Source organism: Magnolia sinica, chromosome 13 (genome assembly GCF_029962835.1).
Source record: "Magnolia sinica isolate HGM2019 chromosome 13, MsV1, whole genome shotgun sequence".
Classification (NCBI taxonomy): Eukaryota; Viridiplantae; Streptophyta; class Magnoliopsida; order Magnoliales; family Magnoliaceae; genus Magnolia; species Magnolia sinica.
The window spans coordinates 20,300,580-20,322,629 of record NC_080585.1 but is presented as its reverse complement, the minus strand read 5'-3'; the positions used below and the strand labels follow the sequence as shown (position 1 = coordinate 20,322,629).

Sequence of the window (22,050 nt, the reverse complement as noted above, 5' to 3'; positions counted from 1 at the left end):
GGAACTTGATGTTGGGCGATCTTACTACACAGATAGCTAGCTGTATCATGTAAAGGCTCCATAAATAATATGGAAAATAATATGTTCTTTCTAATCTGAATAGCCATATTGATTTGTCCATGAGACATCTCTCGTATGTCCAAGTTTTAGAATATGGAGTATACTTGATACATAGATGAACGTTTTCTTTTTTGCATAATCCCAGATGATGCTGCAAGGGTCTAAAACTGGAAGGAAGGGTCGCTTGTCCATTGCTACTGAGGTATTTCTCCCCGTTTGTCATCTCTTGCACTGCTTGTACCAACAGTGATGCTTCTGACTTGGAAGACAAGGAAGACTTACCAGTGTCTTTTAAATGACTCGGCTAAAAATTAATCTGGTCTGCCCAGCAGGCTGGTGGTTAGAAAATTTCACTCTAGTTTTCCACAGCAGTACATTCGTTTTCACTCAACATGTGGGGCCCATGGTTCAGGACCATTGTTGTGAAAAATAGTAAATCTATTGGTGCATCTGTCATGAATATATTCTTGTCTGTTATCGGTTTTACTGTTGCATCTGTTATGAGAATCTGTTTGCAGTTCCACACAGCAAGTCGGCAATATTCTAGGGACTCTTTCTAGCTCTCTAGAATTCATTGGTCCTTTGTTAAATGTCAATGGATGAACTGAAGGGGCTGGCTACCAGTAGCCATTGCTTTGTCTTGGCAGATAATCAATGGATGCACATGGTTTAGAATTCATCATTTTTGTTTTATTCAGTTCTTTCACTACTTTGGCATGTTCATTTATTCAGTACATTCTTTTCCTCAATTTGTTTTTACTTGAGTAAAACCTTGCATGGATAGTCTCAGACCTTATTTACTGATCTATTGCGAGTGTTATACTCTGATTAATGTATTATTTTGTAATTAATTTATACATGCATACATATTTGTAGTTTATGCAGTTATTATTTTTTGGAGCATAGACTACATCTTCTATGCCGGTTTGTGCTGAATTTAGAAAACTAGGACCATATTGTGGCTTATTCTCACCAGGGAAGAAGCTTTAGAATTGCCTACTAATGTTCCAGTTTAGAATATCGTATCTTACATCTTTTTCTCATCTTCCTCAAGAGTTTGCTCCATGTTCTATTATACCCTATTATTTCATTATTTTCAAGTTCCTTCTGTTGTTTCTATCATTATGTACAGGTTTTTTGGTTTAAAACCGTTCCTAAATAAGAAAAAATACCGTTCCCAAATATTAAAGAGGATTTAGAAGTGGGCTGGAAATTGAAAATTGGCAACGGTTTTCAACCGTGTCTAACTATTTGCGACGCCATATTTCAGGAACGGTTTAGAACCGTTCCAAAATTGAGGGCATCCAACCTTGCCTTTACTAAACATGCTCGGTAATGCATCCAAACATGCCTTTAGTAAACAAAGTATTTTAGTAGGAAGAATGAGATTCAGATATATACCTCCAAGACAACTGCAAACTGACCAGTCTTATTTGCGGATATGCCTTCGAGTCCCATCTGCAGAATGACGATGAAAGAGAGATCAAAACATCACAACTTAGGAAAAAATAACATTGATGGAACTGCCATTAACAAATGCTCTTCTAGCCAATAGCATACATTAAGTTAATACTCTATAATGGCTAATAGCATCTTTTAGATAAAACATCATGACCAGATAACACACATCAGCCAATCAGTCGAGGTCAACCCAATATTGACCTTTTGTGACTAGCTCGTTACCTCTCATGACTAATCATCAATAATATTTGGAAGGTCCTGAGTATGTTGCTGATACACAAATGGGTTAGAGCTGTATTTATGAAAATAAGATACAATGGGTATGAAACAGTGATAGAGATTTCTCATCTATCTTGTTCATCTAAGCTTTGCCTTCTAGCTCATGCAGCACAAAATTACACGCCATAAGAGAGTAACACTTATAAAAAAATGTTGAAAGAATTTCCAAGCTCAGTAGTCCTATGAAAGTCGAAAATTTAATGAGGAAGCTGGTAACCCACCACGGACAATTTGTCTGTCCCAGAGTTGGGAATTTGCAATGGTAGTCCAACATCTTGACGGTCAAGGCAGGAAAGGGAAACTGCTGAATAGCGACACTGATTCCAATGGAACCAAACGAAACTAGGGCAGAAAGAGGTCACATCCAGAAGCAACGGATGGAGACCCCAATACCAATTATTAGGGCAAGGTCCACAAATTACTCCCTCAACCTGAGTATTTACAACTATGACTCTTATCTACTAAAGTTGGCCTAGAGGGACAAGACGGTTTGTCATTTTTCTTGCAACAGAAGAATCAGTGACTACAGCTAGGTAACCGGTGAATAGACAAAATGCTAAACCATGTTTTCCCCATGGAAAGCATAAAAAGCTTCACCCATGATGGTCTCACAGCCAATGTTTATACATCAAGAATATTGGAATGGCAAATCACATGTAGCACTCAATCCTGGAGCACAAAATCAGGGGTTTGATGTTGATGTAGAAAAATTATCAGCTACTACAATCATACCTTGTAGTTACGAGAATGGACTGCGAGCCCCATGGATTTTGGAATGACTTCCACAGTTGATATGATGGTTTTTGCAGGTTTGCATGAGATGAAGCGGGTTTGCTGTTTTACATAATCCTGAAAGAAAAGAGTTTCATTTTACATAATCCTGTATCAAAGAAGGTCGAAAGTGGACTCCACATAACACACGTGCAACATGGGAGCCACTTTAGGTTGTCAGATTGGATTGTGGATCCACAAATCCAACCTGATGGCTGTATACACCAACTGGCTGGACTGTGAGGCCTGCATGTCCAATCGGATGCTATTTATGGACATATTACTATAAATACCATGCAGCATGTATACTCCATATGGTTGTGTATATAGCCCATATGAGTGTATAAGGAGTTATAGTGGGATTTTATGTAGTTTTCTTGTGTAAATATTGTCTTTTATTGCAAGTTTAGGAATATGGCTAGTATTTGTGGTCCAATGAGAAGTAAATAGGAGTAATTTAGATTTTTGTTTTTATGAATGGAAATCTTGAGTCTTCTTTCAAGAGCATCCTAAGAAGATCTGTAGCCTATTGAAACGTCTTATGTTATTGGATTTAATCCAAGTGTGTTAAAAATTTCCTTTTAGAATTGTTTATTTCTAGTTCTAGTAACTAGAAGGCTTTTGTATTGTATCCACAGGCCCTTTTGGTCCTCAGTTGTCAATTGTGTGGCACATACAGAGGAATTTGATATTCTAAATTCCTCTACATCAAAACATGAACGAAATGAATTCCACACCAAACATGAATGGAAGGAATTCCACATCTAAATGCCCCTAAGTTCCTTTCTTAGGGCTACATCAAAAATAAAAAAAGAAACGAATGCCACAAACAATCTTTTTACTCAAGTTTTTAAGCAACAGATTGTTCGTCAAAATTAATAATAATATTAATAAAACCCATATATAGATAGGGGGAAGTTGTAATCCTTAAGTACCACACTTCTGATCTGCAATTGTTATAAATTTCTTGTATGATTATTTGTCAAGTGTGTGGCTGGACTCAACATCCAAGAATCCTCAAACATAAAAGTTCATACCCATGAAGCTGCAAAACTATTCCAACAGTAAAACCCAGAAAAAGAAAACCTTAAGAATTATGGTTCCAAGGAGCAATGCAATAAAGTAGATTACTCCAGCCAGCCTCCATAGACCAAATCATTCACTTTTAGGTAAACCATCGCCAAGTAGCGCATGTCATGATTAAGTCAACACAGAATCTGTTCCAAATCTGCTTAATTCAAGAAACTGTGAAAAGAGATGTGGAGTAGGATGGAACATAGGAAACAACAGTACCACCCCCACAGCCCCCCTTATATCAGTATGTCGCATAGGCACAACCCCTAGTAGTTTTGAATTTTGTGTGAGGACAATTCCTCGTGAGGTGAGCACAGTGAATGCAGGATCGCTTATTCTGAAATAACATGAAAACGAAGTGAAATTCATGAATCTTATAAAAAAGAGGATCTATGGAAAATGAAGATTTATGATCTCATAAAGAAGGCAAAAAGATTATCATATTGAGAAGTATGTTATGAAGCACTTGGGTAAAACACTAGTGATTGAAGGGAATGAGAATTTCTAAAGCACTTTGCCAGAGGAGAGATTGAATAGGTGATGCAAGAGGCCCTTGATGCTGTGTGGATAGATGAAACCTGATGCACAAAACTGGGAAACCGTAACTGTGATAAGAAATCCTACCTCTGATGAGCAGAAAATGTTAAAAATCGTCTGAATATTCAGCATGTCATGAACTGAGAGTGATTTCTGACATTGCTTGGAAGATCGCAGACTCATTCTGTATGAACTAAGAGAAGATGTTGCCACTTTATTGCATTGCAGCAAATATAAATAAATAAAAAATTGATGGGAAAGACGAGACAAGGAAGTCTATAAATTGAAAGCGAGAAGTCTCTGATTGCAAAGAAAATGACACGAACTTTAAAGAGAGCATTGTGGCTCTGATATCATGATATTTCTATAGAAATTTGAATGGTTGAGATCTTGAAATTAAGTTTTGATTCAATTTGGGGAGGTCCTCATTGTGAGATTCCATCCTCTTAAATAGATTACAAAATGCTATACATGGTATATGTTGACCCATAATTTTGGGTGATTACAATCCCTGATTTAAGGGATAATGAAGGAGTCTAATTCTATTATTAAAATAGACAACCTAAGTATAGTACAATGATTGAATGGGATCCACGTTTTGAGAGTGTGGTCCCTCAATTGACAATGCATATCACATGCCTGAATGGTAAAAATGAGAAAGATTCAGGACATTCCCCACGTGGGGTGCACTCTTAACATGCCCTGACCCAAAAGTCAGGCTGGTCCACTCATCAGGTGAAGCACATGTCTATGTGAAAAATGGAAGGTTTGAAAGATGCTAATGCCTATATTTGACGTTTGACAAACATGTGTTGCTCTCCTGAGAAGTGGACTAGCTTGATTTTGGGTAACGACATCTTCGTGATGTGCCAGGATATCCTAATGAACGACCAGGATATCAAAGATGCATACTACCTTGGAATCTGTGCCGAATTCTCAGTCGCGGATCACTTTAGCATTTCCCAAAGAAAATCTAAATTGGATTTTCCTAATCAAAGTCTCTATTTGTTTCTTTTCCCTTAAACTCGATGAGCAAGAACAATTATGAGGTTCATCTGTTTCCCAAGGTGCCACTGACCAACATCCACGATACTTGCAGAAACCAGTGGATTTTCTATATCTACTCTCACACAAGATCATGTGTGGTACAACAGGACTAAGAGAGCAGGCAAATGACAAGTTGCCGGAAAGCATGCGTTATCTTATATAAATACGAAAAATCATCTAAATAAGTGACACTAATATGAACAGCAGAGCCATATTTACAGGATGATATGAGCAGACAAATGTCTATAAACAAATCACCGAACCCAAGCAACCACTAAAACAATCATTTTAGTCTTCAACAATCACAAATTCTGGCAAGTTTTACTTTTATAACGAAAGTCCAAACATGCTTAATTTGTTAATCAAACTTTCATCGCACTAAGATTGAAATGCGTGAAGTTGTACCTGATGCCTGTCAAACAATGCTGAAAGATTCAACCCTTGAGATAGAGTAATCATCTCAAAAGCATTCATTATCAGAGGACCACTTTCATTTACTTCCATTTGCTCGGATACATACTGATCCTGCAAAGTACAGCTAAATATGAACAGTGGGGATGAGGATGTGCATAAAATGTATGACAGGGAATAAATAGATTGGCTTCTTCCATGCTAAGAAATTTAGTAGCCTAAGAACTGTCCATTACTCAATTTCAGTAATGCGCTCTGGCTGAGAAATTTGATAGATAGAATAAGAAGCATAACTGACACTGAAATATGAAATCAAACCAAAGAGTATACAAGAAGAATGTAAGCCCAGCACACCAACCTCGATGTCATCGAAAACAGCATGGACATCATCCAAGTTAACTTCTTCCTCTTCACCATGTCTAACAGCCATATAATTTTTCTTTAACCATTCATCACTTCTGATTCCCTCGATCTTAATACGCTGCAAGAACAATGGAATGAATTGTGAAATGGAAATTGTCGAAGATCAGTCTAAGGTTGCATATATCTTTCTTAAAGTAGACGAGGCGCAGGGACGGTTTTTCAACTTACACAAGCAAGACTTGGAGAAGTCATTATTACTTCTCAATTGTATAAACATTTCTTTACAGCATCATTGTCTCCCATGACTGAACATTGCAAATAATGGGATTTCAGGTTTCACTGGCCATCTTTATCATAATGTGGGCTTCTAAGAACACGATACTCTGGTTATTTAACTTCTCGTATCAAGCACATACTGGCTATTATTTGTGTAAGGTAAAAGAGTTTTGGAAGAAGATAAAGATTGTTAGGGTTGGAAGGTGTAGGACAATCAACCACTTGATCTAAAAGCTCGAATTGATAGAGAGTGGTGAATCAATCCCTTTATCTCATAGCCCAGGCTCTACATCCCATGGGTTAGGACCCGCATCCCACAAGCTACCCCACTCGAGCCCGGTGTGAAGATGCCCTTGCATTAATCAACCCCGGTGAGGAGTCTCGAACATGAGACCTCCCGCTCTGATACCACTTTGATGCAGGACAACTGGCCACTTGCTCTAAAAGCTCGAACTGATAGAGAATGGCAAATCAATCTCTTTATCTCATAACCCAGGTCCCACATCGCATGGGTTTGGACCTCGGCCAAACCCCCCTCGATCTTATCATTTTTTTATTTTTTATTTTTCTGTCGAGTGTCGTTGGGTTGCCCAGTGTTTTAGCCGAGCCTCATATGGGCCCATGCCAGTGTGTGTTTGGTTTTAAGCTTTCAATCGAGTCGATCATAGTCATCTTGTTGTTTTCAGGTGTTGGAACCTTGTTTGATGTCTTTGCTGGGTCTTGTCATGTTTGGTTGCTTTTGGCAGTTTTATCGGTGCCTGAGATTGCTCACGGGTTTTGGCAATGGCAGCTTGTTCTTTTGGGTCTGCCATGACATCCCCTGTTCCTATGTTGGATGGGGGATTGTTTTTTTCGCCAAGTCCTAGTTTTTTAGCAAGCGCCTCTTTGTAACTGTACTAAGCAACTTTCATATATCAATATCGGCATTGTGTGATTGTATTACGTTTCTCTATTTTTCCATGGATGGATTATGTTATTCTGCACCATTATGTAGTAGATCTAGTGAATGCTTTTCTTATTTTTTCCCATGGTGTTTGCATCTAGGTGCTTGGTGGATCCAGTTGTTCATGTTCATTTTTTTAATTAAAAGGAAACGAGAGAGTTAGTGATATGTGTCATCCCTAACGAGGAAAAGTAGAAAAATAATTGTAGTAGGCAGTGTTTGGATGGACATGTGAATCGGATTTCAAACATGCCAGTTCAATCAGTGGAGAGATGACGATATTCACTGATGTTCCAAGGTCCCACTTGGTTGTTGTTCAACTGCAATATGAGGTCACCCCTTTAATTTTAGTGCAAGGGGGAGGAAATCGTAATATTTGGTTTGTTTGGTTGCACCAAATATCATGAAATATCCAGAAATTTCATGATATCTCGTGCAACCGTCAAAATGTTTGCCCAGATGAAACTTCAATTTAGGGTTCGTATTTCCATGGATCCTTACTCTTGCTCTGGTGGTAGACTCTCAGGAGTTTCAACACCCGGTCAAGGGTTCGAGTATCCATAGGTGGTGAAATCCCACTACGGCGTGAGTGTGTGGTTGTGTGGGGGTGTGTGTGCATGTGAAAAAAAAAACAAAAGGGTTCATATTTCCATGTTTTATGCGTAGGCCGAATGCTGTGGTGCCCAAGGCATTATTTTTCTTCTCAAAAAAAAGATAAAAAGATAAAAATAAAGATAGAGAAATCTGACGGAGTATTCGGCCAAAACTAAAAGCATAAATACCAAGATCTATCTTGTCTGGAACCGTCGATTTAGAAGGATACCATGTAATGGGCCATATTGCCCAAAACAATGGACCTACACCTGGTTGACTCTCTCAGCCATTTGGTGCAGATGAACATTCAAGTAACTGTTGTGGGTGGAAAACAATAGAAGGTGACTGAGATGGCCATGGTTATCCATGGTCCATTGGCATTAAGCCATTAACATTGTCAATCTCCAAATGTGTGGCTCAGATCAATCCCGCTTGTGCTCAATGCTCAATTTAAACATTGGAAATAAACTTAAAAACATTAATAGCAAATATAATAATCAAAGTACATTAACAATGTCTTCTTTAACAATAAAAAGTGCATTTAAAATTTGTCACTTGGGAATCATCTCCTCTAACCATTCATTCTTTGGATAGGACTTACATTATCAAGGAACGTAGAAGCAAAATGCGGTTTTTCCGCAAGGAATGTATAGGCCCTACACATCATGTCAGAATCAATGGTTGTCATATTCTCTAACTCTTCCTATAATCTCCCTACTATTTTAGTTTTGAATGAAACATATTCATCCATTGTTTCCTGAATTCTTTCAAACTTTTCAATAATAGTTGATGCGAGAGAGATATTCTTCTTATTCTTTGGTGCCCTTTGAGCGGAGGTTCTCACATTCCTTTGACCACTTCCTCCGTCATATTGATATGGAAGTTGTGTTCCGTCGAAATATGTATCATCGGATGGTGCAAATGGTGTATATGATCCAGAGGGGTATGAGGACAATGGGATGTCATCCATGTAATGAGATGAATTGAGGACTTCTTCCTCAAGATCATCTGTAGTTCTTGCTGCATTCCCTGTAGTAGAATCGTCACCGCATATTATATCATATTGAGTTAGCAATGGGAATGGCTTGTTTCTGATATGAACAGCTTAAGGCATTGCCTATAAAACAAAAAGAATTTAGTCAGTTCTCACTGTATATGAATGTCATCTTAATGAATTCATCCCAAACATCTGGTTTAGCAGTAACACATTTCCTTTCTTCATTCCAACTGAAGCTACTTTTGCTAAGTACAAGCTTCGTCATGTTATATATATTTTTTAAGCGTTCGTAACCAATTCCTGCACTTATCACCATCCACTTGCACACAAAATATCTCCACTACTATTTTTGCTACTTTATTCATACTAGCTTCTTTAAAAGCGTTGTCAGCTTTTTTTCCTAATGCCACTTCCTTAACTAAGGTGTTTGTCATACATTCATCCATGTATGAAGTCCAATTAACTTGTGTATTTCGACCGCTGCTGCTGCTTGCCTTCTCATTTTGCGACAAACCTTAAAACATTGTACATTTAAATATTATAAATTTGTAAAGTCACATAAGATATATTAGAAGTATGTGAGAATAGATGTATACATACGATTTAAATTGCAATAATAAAATAGTGCATTTATATGTTAAGCAATAATATTTTTATCAGCGTCTATATTCTCAAGTCGCTTAGTTGATGCAATTGATGTTTTGTTCTGTCTTATAATAAGGGGTTGTTTAGATGCTGAAAAATGCCTGTAAATCATTTATAGGCTATAAATTATTTATAGCTTTTAGTCACATTTGATTTGCAGGCTCTCCATTTACGACCTAAAAACTATAAGGGCCTGTTTGGCTGGGCAGATTGGATGGGATTGGACGGTATTAGAGTGGATTGCACGGATTTCAAGGTAATGATGGCTGTGTCAGTGGATTGGTGCAAGATCTATGGGATTGCTATATCCTGGGATTGCAATATCCGGTCTATTTGGCACGCCCGGCCAATCCCGAGATTAAACCTTCCAATCCCTTTCAATCCATCAAACCAAACACGTCCCAGGCAATTTTGAAGGGATTAGGGTGGATTGGATGGGATTTAAAGATAATGATGGTGATGTCAGTGGATTGTCTTAAGATCCATGGGATTGCTATATCTGGGGATCAGGATCCCGTGTTTGTTTGGCACGCCTGGCCAATCCCGGGATCTATCTTCCAATCCCTTCCAATCCCATCCAATCTGCCCCGCCAAACAGGCCCTAAATGAAAAGATTGGCTCTATGTTTACCGGACTTGAACAATTTACAGGCTACACCCTGATCCATACCTCATGTGGTAGACTAAGTGAAAGATACCTTGTTTCAACACTTGAGGTCTTGGTATTGACCCCTAGTGGGGGTGGCTAACAGTGAAGTGTCAACTGACAGTGGGGTGTACAGTCATTTGGTGATGGTAACAGACAGATAAAAACAAAGAAAACAGAGTAACACTATCATCAACTATCATGTAGTGTTTGATTTATAGGCTGTCTGATGGATCAAGAATCCATACCATTCATCAGGTAGGTCCCACAATCACAGGCTAGCTTAAAACGAACTGCACAGATAAGACAGTCCTACCCATCCAATCGTTGGACGTTTACCCAATCAGCAAGATTTTTCATAGCCCATTTAGCTTGCCCAAACGAAATGAATATTTTCAGATCAAAGACAACCATTTTCCCACATATTCAAATTCCAAAGAGTAGACATGATAATCAAACCCATGCACTGCACAAAATTCAGTCCTCCCTAGAAATCCAAGGGGTTGTTTGGCAAACTGGAAAACTACACCGCTGGAAATGGAATCCTTTAGTCGGGAAAATCCTTGCATTTGGCAACCTGGAAAATGTTAGAAATGAAATCCAATTCCAGCAAAAGGCCCGTTGTTTAATTCCTCGCCAGAGGGTAGCTTGCAAATTCCAAGAGAATGAATTCCCTTTTCTTGAATTTGTTTAATAAAAAAGAATTTCAAATGGAATGCAATCCAAGTACCCAAACCCAGTCTCTGGATCCCACAGAGTTACATTCCCAGTTTCAAACATGACAGGCAGAATTGGTAAACTCATTTAGGCCCACTATAATGTGTGCAGCTTATCCAATCCGTCCACGTGATGTAAAACCCCATGAAATCCTAGAGCCCAGCTTTTACTTTCATCCCAAAATTTTGGTGGGCCATGAAAAAGCTTACAGTTTCCTCACTTGATTTGCATCACTCTTTTCTATGGCCCACCAGAGTTTTATTTTAAGGTGAAAATCGGTCCCAAGAGGTTTCATGGTATGCTGCATCACATGGACCGTTCGGATTAGAGTCATATGACACGTGTGTAATGTTTCACACGTGCGCAGGTGCACAAGCGAGCATGCCTCAACTTTAGTAACACCTGACCACTCCCGTTTTTAAAGCAAAAAAGGAAAAAAAAAATAAAAATAAAAGGGGGGTTGCGATGAAAACCGACCTTTTTGGGGAGGAGGAGAGAGGGAGAGCGGTGGTTGCAGGGAGAGATTGCAGAGAGGGAGAAAGAGAGACAGATTGCAGAGAGGGAGAGACAGATTGGGATGGAGAGACGAAAGCTTCAATCCCCTCTTATAGAAGCTTATCAATGGTGGTTGTTGGTGCGGTAAATGAAGCTCTGATGCGGTAATAGTGTTGTAGGATGTGGATTGGCTGCACTGCTGCAAGGCCTGCTGGAGTTCCTTCAATGGCTGGTGCTTCTTCTTCATTGGCTGGAGCTTAATGGTGGTTGGTGGGTTAGTGCGTTTCTCCCTCTTCCTCTCGTTTTAAAAATCCGACCGTTGTGCCTGTAAGTGACTTACAGGGAAGTGACTTCTCACCCCCATCCCCCTGCAGTTTTTTGGTAGATTTGCCTGTGAGTTACTTGCAGGTGAATTTTCTCTCCCAAACACCACCTGTAAGCACTTCCCACTTATCCAACTTACAGCCTTTCAGTTTCATTCACTCCCAGCTTTCTTACGGAGAAGAATCCAATCCAAACCTATGCGTAGGTTAAGGTCATGAAGGCATACCGCGCAATTTAGAATCCCCTGAATGGCCGCTAGAGCGTTTTTCTCACTCTCCCAAACTAGAACTCTCCACCATCTCCTCCAACAGCCCCTTAGCTCTCCCATCTCCAAAATCGCAGAAAATCTCATTTCTACCCCTCTTCGTTCTTCAATTTACAGACTCTCCTCTCAAACCTCCACGCTTGATCATCCCAATCCAATCTCAGATGACGTGAACGAAATCTGTAGAGTCCTGAGCGATTACCGGAGCCCCCACCATGACATCGAATCCGCTCTCTCTCCTTTTGCCCCCCAAATCAACACTGATTCCGTCAAACAGGTGCTGAAACGCTGCCGGAACCTCGGTGTTTCCGCCCACAGGTTCTTCCTGTGGGCCCGGAAATTGCCGGGCTTCTCCCACTGTCGAGAGAGCTACCATGTCCTTGTCGATATCTTGGGCAGCTGCAAGCAATTCCCTTTGATCTGGGACTTTCTTTCTGAGATGAGAGACGGGTGTGTTGAAGTCAGGCCAGAGATTTTCTGGGTGATCTTCCGGGCTTACTGCCAAGCAGATCTGCCGGTGGATGCCATTCGGGCTTTCGGGAAGATGGGAGAGTTTGGCCTCAAACCGAGCATTGACGATGTTGACCGGTTGATTTCGTTTCTATGCCGGAGCAATCATGTGAGCCATGCACAGGAGTTCTTCCAGCGGGTGAAGTCTGAATTTGATGTGGGGCCGAAGACTTACAGCATATTGATGAAAGGATGGGGTGATTGCAAGAATGCGGAGGAAGCAGTGAAGGTGTTCGATGAAATGCTGGAACGGAGATGTGGCATTGATGTGGTTGCTTATAACATGTTGCTGTCAGCATTATGCCGAGGGGGTAAGGTGGACGAGGCGAGTCTGCGGTTCGGTCAGATGGGTTCTCATGGGCTCAAGCCGAATGCTTGTTCCTATGCTGCTTTTATCCATGCTGCTTGTGAGGCGAATGACGTTCATTCCGCTTTGAGGTTCTTAGATAGGGTGAGAAGGTATGAGTTGGTGCTAAATGTGTTTACTTACAATCGCATCATTAAGCTGTTGTGTAAGAACCAGGAGATCGATGATGCATACCATATTTTGGATGAAATGACCGAAAGAGGGGCAGACCCTGATGTATGGAGCTACAATGCGATTCTAGCTGCTCATTGCCATCTTTGTGAGGTCAATAAGGCGCTTAGGCTTCTTCATAGGATGAAGAAAGTTTGTTGTCTGCCAGACCGGCATACTTATAATATGGTTTTGAAAATGCTGATTGAAGTGGGACGGATTGACCGGGCAATGGAAGTTTGGGATGGTATGGGAGAGAGCAGCTTTTACCCATCTGTTACAACATACTCCGTTATGATTCATGGGCTCTGTAAGAAGAGGGGTAGGATTGAGGATGCGTGCAGATACTTTGAGATGATGGTCGATGAAGGGATACCGCCTTATCATTGCACTTGCAACTTGTTGAGGGACTGTCTCTTGCAGTCTGGATTGCGAGAGAGGGTTTACATACTTGCGGATAAAATGCAGCAAAGCACTTCGTGCTCAATCCAAGAGCTATCAGAAGCAATGATCTCATCTCCGGCTCGGCCCAAGAAAAGAGATGAGGTTTCTTCAGGATCAAATGAAGAATGAAAATTTGAAACTGAAGCAAAATTGCAGAGGGCATGGACTACTACTTCCTAATCATTTTCAAACACTCGAATGCAAGAGGGCGGTCATTTATTTAAGTGACAGTCAATCTCTATGTGCTTTGTGAGCAACAGCAACTAAAGCTGACTATGATCTTGTTGGTGCTTTGGTTACAGAATATTCTTGGAGTTGTGACCTTGGAATGAGTTTCTGTCATTCGGTTAGTTATGGCAGCTTGCTTATATACTTATATGAACCTTTGCCATAGAGCTAGGTCTCAAATGCAGGGAAAGAGGAAGGCTGATGCCCCCATGGGCAGCTGGTCCTAAACATTTTTGTGGATCTAATATTTAAAATTGACTCAAAATCACTCGGAGAACATTTTAAGATGATGAAAATGATGATGTCTTTTTTGGGCACCATATGATGTTGGTTTTTATGCTTGAACTTGCAACTAGATTTATTTATTTTTTAATTAAATATTTTAGCATGGTACTTACTGCGGACATCCTTGTAATAGATGGTGGGTAACTCAGAGGCATTTTACCCATTCTATATCTTTGTATCTTTAACTTAAATAGTTAGCAATGTTAGAGATTTCGGTGAATTGACTTGCAACACTCTAGTATTAGAGGGATTTAACGATTTGTATTATTATTATTATTTTTCTTCTGTCACCCGGCGGTCCTCAATTTCATGACTGGTAGGACCTTGGTCATGGTCAGGGCTATCAATGGGTTGGGTTGGACATTGGTGCACCATATTCAATTTTAAGGCATCAAACTCAAATCTGTTGGGTTCGATTATGTGTTGAGTCTTGGTCTTGAGTCTTAAAACATATGACACTTATTAATATTAAAATTAACTAGGTATGCTATTAGGTAACTGATCTGACCTGATTTTCAAATGGTTTTAAGATGGTGGACCTGAATCCGAACTGGTGTTGATTTTTAAATGGGTCCAACAATTTGAGCTAGACCCGTTTGTGTCAAATCAAGTCGGGTCCCTCGCATACCTTTCTGATCTTGGTATCCATTAACAACCAGTAAATTTTTTTATTTTTATTTTTTTCAATTTTTTAGAAAGCAGTAACAACCATAGTCATGGCCTTTGTTTTCACTTCAGTGGATGCTTCGCATTTTCTAAAATGTCGTGGCTTTGCTTTTCCTGATGGGGTGACGGTGGGCCCTTGGCCCTTAAATCTTTGTAGGGGTCCACCACAATCTCAAGCTGCTTACCATAGCCGTTGGATGTTTGTGGCAAATCCTCTCTCCTTTGTTTAATGAACTAATCTCACCAACATAATTCATGGCTTAATCACGGCTCAGCTGTACACATGAATCATGTGTGATGGTTTGAGCCGTTCATCTAGAAAGCCACACCATGGTTACGCTAAGGTGCGCAGAGGTTGCTCGGACAGGATGAACTCTTTGGCTCATTTGGCCACCTGCCTGTACGCTACCAACCAAAGGATTGGATGGTTAAATCAATATGATCTTTTAACCATGGACCATTAGTAGTGGGGCCCACCAGATGACCATTCTGATCACCGTTCACGACCGTGTACAGGTCTAATGCGAGGCTGACAAATTTTCGAACGGTCAGGATAGGTTCCAGATTCCAAGCACGGATCCTAAAATAAACAACCAACCTCCTTGGCCCACCTAGGGCTATCAATGGGCCGGGCTCCGGCAGTCAAAAAATCAAAATTTTGAATCTCTGCCCATCAGACACGGCCCAAACAGTTCAAATTCTAGGCCGAAGTCAACCTTAGGCCCGGTCAGTTTACAGCCCTAGGCCCATCACGTTGTCTATTTAAAAGCCATGCACTCCTCAATCGGCCAGATCCACAAATCAGGTGGGCCACACCACATGGAACAATGGAGATAGGACGCCAACCATATGTTTGTGTCCATAATTCTAAAACTCGCTGACTCAACTCAAAACTCGGCTGTGTCAACTTGGTCAGATTTCAAGCCGAGTCTCTGAGAAACTCAGTACTAGCCTTGACTCGGCCTGGACTCAGAACGACTTGTCGATTTTACATTGCTTCCACTGCCGGAGCCCATATGACTGTTTCATTAGTCTGATGTATCATATCACCTGATGGACGATGTGGATTTCACACGTGCAACATGGTGGGCCCCAAATAGCCTGGGTGTTTTAGACGATTCGGATCCTCTTTTGGCACTTGGCAGGCCTTGAGTCTTTCTTGTGGGGTCCATATTTGATGATCAAGACCGTTGATGAGACGTGCCCCACTAGTGCAAACAGATTACATCACAAGTCTCCTGGAATGTCCCAACTCCTAACCATCCAATCACCGTGTTAGGACCGTTGGCTTATGAGTCTATGGTCATTTGATACTAGATTGAAAAGATCTCCTAGATACAGGTGGCACCACCTTGGCTGGACACTTGTCCATGCGTATGGATGGTCATGCTATTCCATAGTATTAATTCTTCACTTGTTTCAGTCAAACCAAGAATCTAAAGTCATCTCAGTCATTCACCAAAAACTAGAAGAGAGTGTACCAATTTCCAACAGTGTATTTTTCTATTAGGACTGCCACCTTAACTAGTGGAATAAAAATTAAATGAGTTGATAGTTCACCGCCACTTTTAAATTGTGGTGTCTCATCCATCCATCATCTATACATGCATGGAAATCCAAGCCATCCAAATTGGGAGTGGATTGCCAAAGCTATTTGGGGCCCACTGTGATGTTTGTGAGAAATCCACCTTGTCCATCTGCCTTGTTGGATCATGTTACAACATAGCCCTGAAAATGATGCAGATCTAAAGCTCATGTAAGCTGACAAGAAAAAGTGGGTAGCGAATTGCCTGCCATTAAAACCTCCTTAGAGTTCACCGTGATGTTTATATGTCATCCATATTATTTATAATGTCATTTCCACCGTGATGAGCTGAAAACACAAAATTATTACTTTGATTCAAAACTTTTGTGCCCCACAAAAGTTTCATTCCTCACTACTGATATGCAGCCTACTTGAGTTTTGGATCTGCCTCATTTTTGAGTCATATATAATATGATCTGACAAAACAGGTGGACTTTATAGATTTCTCACAAACATCATAGTGGGCCCCATCTAGATTCCTGTCACATGGAGTTCCTATGAAAGGCTTTGGCTGGCAATTTGCATCCTATCATCTATACATACATGCAAATCCAAGCCATCTAAATTCAATGCTGATTGCCACGAGCTTTTGTTGCCTGCTATAGGAGGCGAGCTGGATGTTACATATCGATTATCCTTTTGCAATTAGGAGAGATGGTTGAGTGGACTATTTTACTAGATCATGTTACAACATGGGCTCAAAAATGAGATAGATCTAAAAATCTAAGGAAATGCCTATAGTTGAAACCTTTTTGGGGTCCACTACGATATTGATATGCCATCCATACCATTCTTACTAGATGGATTAAAAAAAAGCTTGATTATGGGCTCACAAATGTTTCAACGGTGGATGTTCAATTCTCATAGTTTCCCATCTTGCACCCACTTTTGTTTTTCTTGGCTAGTTCTTAGTACACCCACTGTTAGTTCACAATTCACTGTTAGCTACTCCCACTAGGGAATCGATGCCAAGACCTTAGCGCAGAAACGAGGTATATTTCACTCAATTTCTCATCTTGCACCCACCTGTGTTTTGATTCTGCCTCATTTTGTTACCCACATGTCACATGATCTGGCAAAATCGGATGAATGGCATGGATTTCTCAGAAATATTATGGTGGGCCTAGCTTTCTATTGTAGGCAATCCTCGTCCACCCAAATTGCCAGCCCGTTAGAACACTAATCCAATAATCTTAACCTCCTGATTGCACTCATTTAATTTGGGATGCTGACCATTTTACTTTTCAACCGTCCATTTGATGATTCTATTCACGTTAGGAGCATTTTATGGTGAAGTTTTCGGTTTATGCTCCATCCAAAGCTGGCCATGCAATCGGACGGTTTGGATTGACATACATGTATGCCAAATGTACGGTAGATGATGCACCACTACTTAAAAATAGCAGCAAACTATCACACTATCATTCAGATTAATTAGGAACAGTACTTGAAGAATATCTCTTTAACAGCAACGGCTCCATCACTCTGTCTCAGTTTTTCCCATCACATCCCTTGTCCTATTCAAACAAGTGGTTTTGTAAGCCCACACGCGTGCACAGCCCTGCCCATCTACACGTACCAATATGTCACACGTGTTCAGGATCCCACCTTTCTATTAGTTGGTCCACACATTTTATATATCCATGCATAAAAACCAGTCCCTTTCACTTCCAGCTCTGGAACATTGTGCAAAATAAACTAACCGTTAGGACATATCTTTATAGCCGTCCACTTATTTTGCACACCTTTGAGAACCTGAGAAGTTGAAGGGCCTGAATGTTATAAGGATTAAAGATATAACTAGTGTGGCCCACCTGATGGAAAGTTAGGATATCTCACAGATGCGACGTACCATCACTTTTGATTGCATGTAGATGGGCAGGGCTCCAGACGCGTGTGTACATAGCAAACCATTTCCAAAAACCTCTCATCTCTCACTTCTTTAAATTCCCATTTCATCCTCTCATCTCTCACTTCTCCATTAAAAGCATCCAAACACCTACAACTATAGAGATTTTATGGCTTACTCAAGAAAGAGAAACTACCCAAATGGGCTAACTACTACACTGGTTATTCTCATCTTTTTCTTGACATTTTTACCCTTCATATCAGGTAAAAATTACATTCCTCAATGTAGAAATCACTCCATCTTCCATAAGAAATGAAATTTCCATTTGGGTATTTTTGTATTCTGATTTTTAGCTTGATAGAACTACAAAAAAGAAAGTGTTATCTCTCTCCTTTTTGTTGACGCATTCACCCCATTTAGCTACTCAAGGAAGTAGAAATACTACCTCTCTTTCGTAAAAATGCTATTGACACCCTCTCTTTTTCATGCATGCATCTTTTTTTAGCTACTTATGGTAGTAGAGAAATATAGTTTTGTACTTTCCAGTTTCAAAAATAGAAAGAAAAGGGTCAAAATAGAAAACATTGGAAGTTAATTGATGCTTGGCAGTTTGTTATGGTGCATACATGTTCACACAATAATTGTACATGTGGCAAACATATAACCAGAATTAAACTGTCAAAACCATGTGCTGTACTGTAGAAAGGCCCTAACTTCAGAATGAGATTGATTGGAAGATCTGGATTTCTGAATAATGGACATTTGTTTGTTGAATTTAGGCCGTGGATTAATTTTCATTTAAACATCCCAAATCAGTTAGTTAGGACATTGGTTCACTGTAGTTTTGGTTTATGACACACCCCATCTAAAGCTTGGATGATTTTATTCAATTAAGTGTATTCACTAGTGTACAATTTTTAGATACATGTATATGAACCATTACACTCTCTTGAAGTATTGAGATTGTTTAACAAAATAAAAAATAAAAAATGAAAGATGTGGAATCACTAGCCATTTCAATTTATTAGTTTTTCTCTTTAATTATTTTCTAAGTCAATTATAATCTAGGCCTCATCGTAACTAATTTTGATTGCTATGTAAATCTAATTCCATCATTCCACTCTATCAAAGGCTAGAACTTTAGTTAGACAATATGTGATGAAAGCCTCTACTTTCGTCCTTTCAGGCCGTTCCCTTGCTCTTTTAAAGCCTTCGACTATACCAAAAATATATATCTTTGGATCAAATTTTGACATTAATACATTTCAATATATATAAATTTTGACATTTTAAAAAAGTTTAGTTCTTATTAACTTCAGATACGTTAAATTAGAATTTAAGTATCCTTTTTTTTTTTTTTGAATTCTTATATTCATTTTCACAATTTTCTAGAGTTTTAAAATAATGTGAAAAAGATGGAGAAAAAAGAAGAAGAAGATTGTTTCTAGCAATGTAACAAGTGCAATGTATCACATTGCATTGGAGAAGGGCTCTATTTTAACCTTGCTTTTATCTTGTTGTTCCCTTTTTTCCCTGTTCTTTTTTCTTTTGATGGCAGTTGGATTGGTTTTCTCAAGCACAAGTGAGAACTTCAAGCAAAGGAAGCAAGTGATAGGTTCAAGGCCTCCTTTGTGTACAAACAAGTGCATGAGTTGCAAGCCTTGCATGGCTACTTTGGTAGTTCCTCCACATCAAAGGAGTCGTGCCGCATCAATATCACAAGAACAAGATGAAAGCTATTATCCCCTCTCATGGAAATGCAAATGTGGGAATAAAGTCTTCCAACCCTGATTTTCAAATCCTTTTACCTGTTAGAGACTGATATGAGAAATGTTCAAGCCCGCCCATGTGTAGTTAAAGCTTTAAGGTTACTTGTTTAGAAAACATGTCATTATTACAATTTTATCACCGTCAAATCAAACACAAGTTCAAAACTTTATAATCACTGTACTTTTTCTTAGCTATATTGTAAAAATGTCAATTCAGATAATGACATTAGTGTATTACTGTGATAATTTATCAGAGTAATAGAAAATTACTATTATGATGCTTTTAGTGCCAATAAACCAAATAGGGATGGGAGGCAGAAATTTGTAATCATTGCACTTTTCTTTCATGGTAAAAAAAAAGTTTGACTATCCATTACCTTGAGCCATTAATGAACAAATCACACCACTTAGATGATCATTTCTGCTTGATCAATGCTTTACAAAATGGGTGGTCAAGATTGCTTGCAATAAAAAGTTAAACTATTCGTTAGGCAACCACATTGGATAATCTAGAGAATGGATTCGATCAAATGATCCTATTCACCCATCTGTCACTTGGAGAACTGACAATTACGGCTGCAAAACTCAGTTGTTTTGGGTAATCATTGGAACAAACATGATCGCGTGGACGGTGGAGATTGGAAAGAGGACCGTTCGTGTGTCTAAAAGCACCTGGGTGCACTTAAAGCTTCCCCTGCACCAAGGTGTACATCAGCATTCCTCTACTGTGATAAATAGAATTCTGCTCCTCTACTTCCAAGGAAGAAAGCTATGATGGGACCCTAAAGGAATCTGTAAGGGCTAAAGATAACTTTTGAATCATCCAAGAAAGTTGGTAGATCTCCCTTTTACAAAAGGAGTGAGATCCCCATTGAAAGTAGGAGTCTTTTGCTATGAAACATCATCTATGAATTCTATTTCTATTTCATATATAATATATGATATTTAGTGATCATTTCATCAGGATTTGGTTCCCTTCTTTTATTTTGCTGTCGTTGCAAAGTCCACAGATTTTGATTGAGAAGTGCAAAGGACTGCCGACATGGCACACATATGCATGATCTCAGCCGTTCATCATGTGGACTTTACCACACAGACGCAATGGCTAACAAAGGTGGGCCATTAGAGAAACTCTGGTTAGACAAAAGGGCACGATTTAGCCTAGGTCTGGCCTCCTTTGGACTGGGTTCAGTACAACACTACAGACACCTTGGATGGATCAAGACCCAGGCCTGCATTTCCATAGAGGATCGATCCAAAGTACAACCTCGAATCAGGGAAAAGCATCTTCGCTTGATCGAGTTGTTCAAGTGGGCAGCGAGATTTATTCTCTCAACGGTTGAAAAGCCAGGCCAGGGCGAAGAATGTCTGGTCCAGCCCATGAGCTGAGGAAAGAGAACTAATTGCAATCATTTTGATGATATGCCGTTGACCTTCATTGGCCCCAACTAAGGAATCATATAGATATGATGTCCTGCTCAATCGTTCATCAGGGCCGTCTAATGGAGATTTCTAATCAAACAAGGACCAGGGTAGGCACACAAGCCAGAAACTCCGCATCGCACAGATCTGGCTTATTTAGCTATTAAACCTAATCCCAGGCCCAGGTCCAACCACAGGCATCAAGGCTCGGCCTAAAACAGCTGATAGCAGTCTTGCTTTTCATTCTAATTTGAAGTCTCCTGAACAAAGCATATAATTCATTTCAGTCTTGCTTTGATGAATATCATCAAATTCAAATCCATATTAAGATTTTGAAATGAGATCCAACCTTCCATTCATGAGGTGGAAACCACGGCAAAGCATTGTAGGCTATGATTAACAGAAGACATGATGTGGCCCACTGTGATGTGTGCATAACATCTGATCCATCCATCATGTGTGCCCCTCACGTTCTACTTGGATCCCAAAAATCTGTAAGGCCCAAAAATTCAGGTTGTTCACACCATACAAAATCATGCACAAATCACGTGGCCCGCATGACTTTTGGACCAGCATGATTTTTGGATTGTCCATTTATCCTGGTGAGGTGCATTTTCTGAATCGATTGGATGGCACATAAAAAGTACTGGGTCCACACAATCTGGAAGGTTGATAATAGTGCACCTCCCGTCCCAACTGTTCCCTGTGGTATGCCCAGCTGAGTTTTGGATCTCCCTAATTTTTGGGCACTAAAGAGAATATAAGGGGGCACACATCATGGACACTGGATGTCAAACACATCACACTGGGCCCCACACATCATGTTGTAGGTTAAGCTTAACCCACACGAGTTTTTAGTGGATCTGGCCTC

General features: G+C 39.8%; 2 protein-coding genes across 2 annotated transcripts; one reads left to right on the top strand and one right to left on the bottom strand.

The window, feature by feature from the left end:
- Positions 1 to 415: 415 nt before the first annotated feature.
- LOC131224145 (CBL-interacting protein kinase 24-like) lies at positions 416 to 6,255 on the bottom strand. The gene is made up of 6 exons (XM_058219691.1): positions 6,232 to 6,255; positions 5,999 to 6,121; positions 5,635 to 5,754; positions 2,533 to 2,649; positions 1,462 to 1,518; positions 416 to 568 (listed from the first exon to the last, which is right to left on the bottom strand). Exons 1-6 carry the CDS (start codon positions 6,253 to 6,255, stop codon positions 416 to 418), a joined length of 594 nt encoding a protein of 197 aa, XP_058075674.1.
- A 5,027-nt stretch (positions 6,256 to 11,282) lies between these two features.
- LOC131223142 (pentatricopeptide repeat-containing protein At1g52640, mitochondrial) lies at positions 11,283 to 13,562 on the top strand. The gene has a single exon (XM_058218453.1). The coding sequence runs from the start codon at positions 11,888 to 11,890 to the stop codon at positions 13,502 to 13,504; it is 1,617 nt and encodes a 538-aa protein (XP_058074436.1). The 5' UTR covers positions 11,283 to 11,887; the 3' UTR covers positions 13,505 to 13,562.
- The last annotated feature ends 8,488 nt before the right edge of the window (positions 13,563 to 22,050 follow it).